Source organism: Coregonus lavaretus, assembly GCF_964263955.1.
Source record: "Coregonus lavaretus genome assembly, chromosome: 17".
Classification (NCBI taxonomy): domain Eukaryota; kingdom Metazoa; phylum Chordata; class Actinopteri; order Salmoniformes; family Salmonidae; genus Coregonus; species Coregonus lavaretus.
The window spans coordinates 21,732,134-21,739,798 of NC_140004.1; the positions used below are offsets into that span (position 1 = coordinate 21,732,134).

At 41.0% G+C, this 7,665-nt stretch overlaps 1 protein-coding gene across 1 annotated transcript; it reads right to left on the minus strand.

Annotated features, from left to right (window-relative positions):
* Window positions 1-1,897: 1,897 nt before the first annotated feature.
* On the minus strand, window positions 1,898-7,362 carry LOC311144451 (stanniocalcin-like; the record flags this gene model as incomplete). The annotated part of the gene is made up of 4 exons (XM_084180471.1): window positions 1,898-2,195; window positions 2,374-2,585; window positions 2,703-2,845; window positions 7,248-7,362. The coding sequence occupies 4 exons, from the start codon at window positions 7,360-7,362 to the stop codon at window positions 1,898-1,900; spliced, it is 768 nt and encodes a 255-aa protein (XP_084036597.1).
* Window positions 7,363-7,665: the final 303 nt, after the last annotated feature.

Genomic DNA, 7,665 nt, shown 5'->3' on the forward strand with positions numbered 1-7,665 from the left:
AAAAACAATACAACAGAAACCATGGCAACAAACCCAGCAACAGAAAGGGGGTCCAGGGGCACATTGCATTGCCTGCTACTTCACCATAAGTATGGGAGCAAATAAGCTGCTGCCACAAATATTCAGCATCAGCTGGCACTGTTTGTGACAAAGGGCATGTTTGTGTGTTACTGCGAATCCTCCATATGAGAGATTATTGCATAGGTTTGTGAGTTCTTAACATTTCAAATGATTTGGTATTGGAAAACCATCACATCTGTTTAATATTATTTTCCCCTATTATACATCTCCCTCAGCCAGGGCTAACACTGTGAAAATACACTGCTCAAAGTCTCATGAATTAACCTCCCTTTATTGAAGCACTTATGGAGTTATGTCACCAGGGTAACCTTTCTGAGAGAAACATTATTTTGCATGATGTTATGAATAGATCCAGCAAATGCTTCGCAGTTCCGTCTTCAAGTTTAGCTGTTTGTTAAATGTACAATGAATGGCTTGACCACAATTTCTCTCTATCTTTATAACATAATCAGCTGGGTTTGGAAAATATACACAAAGTCCCCTTGCAACAGTACATAAGTGACAATGTTGTTCCCCTATGTCCAGCACAGAGTCATACCATGGGTCCTATTCAGTCAACAGAGCAGAAAGTGTGGAGAGTGGCAGATCCTATAGTATTTGATCATGAGCCCCCATTGAAATAGGAGCCATGACCAAACTGCACTTTAAAATGGTATATCTGTACCTAAAACTACAGCAACATCATAAAATAACAACTTAAATAATATAGTAGGAAAATAAATATCAGTATTATACCAACAAGGCTTTTAAATAGTCATTATCAACACTGGAAGTCAGTGTGTATGATCCAACCCCTCCATGTCATATTCACCAGGGAGAATGTTGTTCATCAGTCCAAGGGGGTGACCTCTATCAATCTCAGGGGGTCACCTGCTCATAAGTTACATTGCTGGTCCATACTTATTGTGAACTGAGTGTTTCAGGACAGAACATATGTAGTTGTATCTGAACAATGCTATATTCTCTGGTATAGGCATTAGCTACACACCTTCCACCACATTTAATTCTGTTTTGAATAACATTCCGGGTGGTTTCAAGTTATTTGGTCGGTCTAAAGTAGCTTCCTGCGCAAAGTTGATTAGGATTGCTCTCATCTGAGGGACACACCTCTCTCACAGAGCTGGCTGTGGCAATTTGAGACTAATAACTCAATAAATAAATGGATCCTGTTTGTGTCAGTGACTATATGACACTGATTTATATAGCACACAAATGTACTGGTCTCATCATAGTATAGAAATATCTAATGTAAACTGTATTAAACATATATTAATAGTTATATATTGATGAAGATATTGATGACTTATCAATTGATATTCTACTAATGGATGGACATTTGAACTTTTCAACCAAAATTATTTGGGAACACTTGTGCTCTATAGATATGAACCATACCTGCAGGTTTATGCTTGAAATCCTAGACAGAAAACGTAGAGGGACATCATCCTCACTAGGCTCTCAGATGATACTTGGTTCTCAGATGATACTATGTCAAGTATGGGAAGTGAACAGGAATTAACAGGACCAAGTTGTGGAGATACAATAGCAACATGTTCAATGAACAAACAGTGTGAGTGATAGAGTTAGGAAATAGTTTAGGGGAGAGGATCCTCTCAAACCTAAGGTACAATATATCTCACACAACAACTCAAACTTTGATATCAAATATACTTGAAACACATTGGCTATTCTCTTAGAGGTGCATGTTATTTTCCAGTCTGGAGAGGAATGATTCTTAAATACCCAAGGGAAGAGACCACTGTTGGCTTGTTTATGTTTTTGAGGGGTTTGTGTAGTTTCTGGATCTGAGTGGGAGTTAGGAGCTGTCACTAGTGGCACGCTTCTTGCCTAAATGGCTGGCAGAGTCTCTGTTGCGTAGACCAGGCTGGATCTTATACATGTGTGGACCCATGGACCACTGCAAGCTCCCATGGCCCTCCACTCCAGTTGGAACGGCAGCAGCAACAGCAGCAGCCGAGGGGCAGGGCTTGTTCTGCAGCAGCTGGAAGAGGATGGTCATCTCTGGGCCAAGCCTGGACACCATACTGGCCCTCACCAGGTCCACAGTCTCCTCATCACAGTCCATCAGGCTCTGGAGGAGCTTACCGTAAAACCTACAAGAGGATGCAGCATGCATTTTTGTTGCTGTACAATTTCAAAGTATGTTTTGGGAACCCATTGAAACGTATTTGCTTCAATAGAGTGAGTGTATCAAATACATAGCTTTTGTTGTACAAAGATACATTTAAACAGAAATGGAAGCCCTTTGACCCAGGTTTTCTAGGAACTCACCTGTTGGGGAAGTGGCTTGGGAGCTGTGCCACCTCTCCGATGGCATCTGGATTGATGCGGGCGATAGTGCAGATATCCAGCTTGCTGTAGCACTCCTCCTGAACCTCTGAGATCATTCTTTGGAAGGTGGAGCAGCGGCGGATGGTGAGGAACACCTTTGAGGTGATGCCATTGGCAATGCACTTGAGGCTCTCTTTCACAAAGGCTTTTCCCTGCACAAAACCACATATCACTGTCATATCACAGAACATGACTCAACTTCAGTTAACAGGTTTAATCTACTGCAACATATTGTGTCAGATTTGAAAAGAGAGGAAGAATGATCATACCTGTGTGTCAAATTTAGCTGCACTATACAGAAAGGACTTGCAGATGTCGTGCATGCCATCTGTGTCACACGTGGAGTTCTCCAGACAGGCGAAAGCTCCACAGCCTACTTGGAGGGCACTATTCAGACAGCGTGCCACGTCAGCTGTAGACACAGAGAGGGACGGGACCATTAGCAGGGGGCAGGCTATCATATACCCCTCAACAAGAATTTAAAGATAATCCGTCTGTATTGGTTGTGAACCAAACAAGGAAGTGATCTGATGAGAATTTACATGCATAGTTGATTCTATGCCGAGGTCATCAATATTCAGACAAATTACAACTTGACTGGTCACTGGACACGTCAAACCCTTTAAGACTGGGACACAATTTAGGATAATTACATTTCCTCTTCCTGGGAATTTTATGGATATTCCAGCATTTTGGTTCTTGGAACAGACTTGTGACCAACTGCACCAAAAATACCCAAAGGTCTCCTGGGGAGTCATGGCATGTCACACACACACACACACACACACACACACACACTGGTGCTAGTGTTGCTTATTCAGGATCAGGTTCTGCTGACTTTCACTTTTGGCACCAGACCCCTTGTTTCCATTACCCTCACATGTGACAAGACAATAATATTATGCTCAATTGGAAGGTGTGCCAAACCACCTCTGACACTCATCACCATGAACTGTGCACACTTAACAGTACAGTCATGTACCCTGGCCTGCATGGGTCACTGCCCCATTCCTCATAAAAATATGTGTCACATAAATATTGCCTCAGACTTAATATTAAAGAGCAAGCTGATATACACAGCTGTGTAAATTACTGACGAGGCAAAGATCTAAAGTAACCAGAAAACCCCCAAATTTCTTCCAATGAATGCCTCTAATGGCCAATTAGTAAGACTGGGACAAGTTCATGGTAAGCATACAGCAATTGTGACAGTGAGCTGATGTACTATGTACCACAAATGGATGCACTCTCATTCATTGAACCTTTTCCAGCCGAGCCCACCCTGTAATTAACTAGCAAATCAGCAATGAATTGCTATGGCTGTCAATCAGATATAAGTGATCTCTAAGTGGTGCAACACTCTAATCACTAATCAAACTTTCCCACCACCGTTTCTCTCAGGTCGTTAGATAATTTCCACATTCTGTGGATGCACGCATAGAAATATAGAAATTACATTTCTAAAGATGCACACCCCTTCGGTATCTCTTATTGGTAGGACCAAGGAGGCCCATGCTGCAGATACTTAGTCTGATGTAACCTCTGCATTGGTTTAACTGAAATAACAATAAGAGCTTAATGACCACCTAGACCACAACTAGATAACACCTCATTCATTCCCTTATCTCCTAACATAGGCCGCTAACTGCTCTGCTCATTTTATGGGCCTGTTAATCCAACTGACTTTCTGAGAATGTAGGCTATAGAAAACCATCTCATATACACATTTTTGAAAAGAGTTCATGAGCATTTATTCCATCCCTCTGGCAACTAATTTACCAGTAAACAGAATACATGGACATTCCCCTGCAATGTAGACCTAGGCCATAATTTATAATTTATTTATTGCTATACAACATCGTTCCTCTTTGAAATATTTTATTTTCACTTTATGAATCGCACTGGAAAACTATGGGCAGTTTCAGTTGACAAGCCATTGAAAAAGGCGAGCCTACTGAATGAGCAACCTGGACTTTACATAGTAAATGTAAATCCGGGACACTCCAATTAGTATGATATGTTACGTTTCATATGGTATGTATTAATTTGTGGATTTATGGGCAGTTTCTGTTGGCAAGCCATTGTAAAAGGACTTAAAGCGAGCCTACTGAATGAGCAACCTTGACTTTACATAGTAAATGTAAATCCGGGACACTCCATTTTGTATGATACAGTATGTTACAAATTACAATTCATATGATATGTTACGTATTGCAATTCATACAACATGATACGAATTGCAATTTGTACAATATGTTACGAATTTGAAAAACATCTGATATTTTACGGATTCCAATTTGTTGTGGCTAACGTTAGCTAGGTGGCTAACGCTAACGTTAGCTAAGTGGCTAACATTAGCTAGGCTAGGGGTTAGGATTAGGGGTTAAGGTTAGGGGGAGTTATTTGTTATTTTTGGAGAATAAATTTGCAGCAGCTACTCTTCCTGGGGTCCACAAAAAACACAAAACATGACTAGTAACAAAACACTGATACACTGATAAACAAGGACAGTCACACACATTTAAAATACAATGATATACAAACAATACAACTAAAAACGAATACAAATAATACAACAACAAAATAATGTGTGTGTTAGCGTGTGTCTGTGTGTGCGTGTGTTTGTGTGTGTGTCCCCTAACAGTCCCCGCCGTTCCGTTAGTTGTTTAATCTGTTTTTTAAAGGTAATTCTGCTGTTTGCTTGAGTATTGGAGATGGAAGCGAGTTCCATGCGATCATGGCTCTGTATAAAACTGTGCTTTGCCGTGAATTCGTTTTGGACTTGGGGACTGTGAAGAGACCCCTGGTGGCATGTCTTGTGGGGTATGTATGGGTGTCTGAGCTGAATGTTATTTGATTATGCAGACAATCTAGAATTTTCGTCACAGCAATATTTCTCATAAAAACTAGACAAGAAACAGTACATTTCTTGTCAACCCTCAATCAGAAAAGACTGACATGCATGTTGTTGATGTTAGTTCTGTATGTGCAGTTAAAGGCAAGGTGTACTGCTCTGTTTTGAGCAGTTAGGTTAAAGGGTTAAGGTTAGCTAACATACTAAGCAGTTGCTAATTAGCTAAAGTTGTCTGTGATGAGATTCGAACACGCAACCTTTGGGTTGCTAGAAGTTTGCATTATATGCCGACCTATCCACCCTGACCATCCACCCTACTTTTGATTTTGCCCGAAGTAACCTTCTGTGTGATATCATATGAATTTGAGTGTCCTGGATTTACATTTACTATGTTACATCTAGTCTATGAGACCAGGCTGGAATTAGTGGGTGGGGACGTGCATCATGCACAGTGGCGACTCGTCATTCAAGGCAGGTGGGGCAGAGCAGAATTGATGAGTAGAGCAAAAAAAATCAAGCCCCTTGGGTGCTGCCATAGACATTAGAAGTGCCCATCCAAGAAGGCTCAAGGTCATTGGCCACAGATAAAATGACGTCAAACCACGTTATATCTACCGTAGCGTTGATTGGACTGATCATGTCAACATCATACCTTCAAAATCTTAGCTAGCAAGCTAGACAAGCAGTCATCATCATTCATCAAGTCGGCAAATCCTTTTAAATCCTTTTCAATCCTTGTCATATGAAGAGAAATTATAGATAAAACATATCGGTGCTCATCGACCATTGGACATAAAAATTTAGTCAACTGGGTGTGACTTCCAACTTCATTGGCTGATCCCTCCAAATCTCGCTTAGGGCCCCCAAAAGGCTAGAGCCAGCCCTTAATGTAGTCAACTGGGTGGGACTTCCAACTTAATTGGCTGATCCTTCCATTAGGAGGGATCAGCCAATCATGAAGAAAAAAATTGACTACTTCAAAATGGAGATTGCCTCAATGGCGCTGCCCATGCTGTCACAGATGCTACAATGGCACAGATACAAACATGAGTCTTCTATCTATCTCTATGTGTCTCCACCCTCTTTGCTTTCACTTTGATAGGCCTATCCCCTTCAAGTTTCTTCTGCCATTAGGTGCTTCATTCATCCTGTCAAGACGGTAGCCAGTAGCCTAGACTATGCCACCACGCACAAGCCCGTTTTTATTTAGCCTACAGCAATAGTATCAACACTTTACACTGGTGACCGCTTGGAAGAATATCAATACATTTAAAATGTGATGGGTCCATAGTTGTTTCCAAACACTTGTAGATAATTTATTTAGTGGGGAATAAATCTTAAACAGTGCGTAAAGCAACATTGCAGGTAGACTAATTTATGACATTTGCAACACTGAAACAAAATGACTTGTTGAGTATGTGACACAATCTATAAGCAATAAGCAAAACAATTGTTTATAATACAGTAAAGACAGTGGCCAAGTAACCATTGATGCATTGATCCACACTATACAAGTGGACTCACCTGCGTCAATTAATTTCCATATCTGTCCTAAAAGAAATATGAATCTCTCTCATGTTCTCTCCTCTGGTTACTCATCGGGTTTAACCAACCCACACGACCATCAATTCAAAGACATTTGTTCATAGAACATTTATTCAACATCTCATGGTGGTATATAGCTTTCAACACAGGTGTCAGTCACCGCGAAACTCGCACTCATCTGTTGCCGGTAAAACACCGGTAACGGTGAGTAACCTAGCCTTGTTCGAGCTATTCAGTATTCTGTAGATCAAGGCGTTCGTTCACTTGGAAACAGAGCTGCATATCATGTAATGGCAAACATTTCCCCCCATACTGTGCAGTGCATACAAGGTAATATAGAATACAAATATGTGCATGAGACACCGCATCCACTCAAAAATATGCAATATTGTAAAAGAGACTGTTTGTTACTTACAAGGGGTATTTGCTGAAAAGCGAGCTCTTCTGGGTGAATACGACTCGTTCTGATCCAGTTCATATGCAGATGCGATCAGCACCATTAGAAGAAAAAGTCCGGTCCTCAAAGGCATTGTTCAATAATCACTGATGATCTAACAAAATACAAGGAATAGTGTTTCTTGCTTATCTGATTTATAGTTCATACAGCTCTGAAGATGTACAGCGCCGTGTTTTCAACAATGTAAATCTATTAGGTTACTAAGTAGGCTACCATCTACACAATGCGGCTACCCTGGACCGTACACTGATTTCTTTTGACGAGCATGACAGATAGAGCGCTTGGTCTGCATGGGTTTATATGGGACTGCGCACATTACGAGTCTCCTGGTTAGCCCAATCAAAACACAGCATCCACAACCATGCTTTCTCTCTCC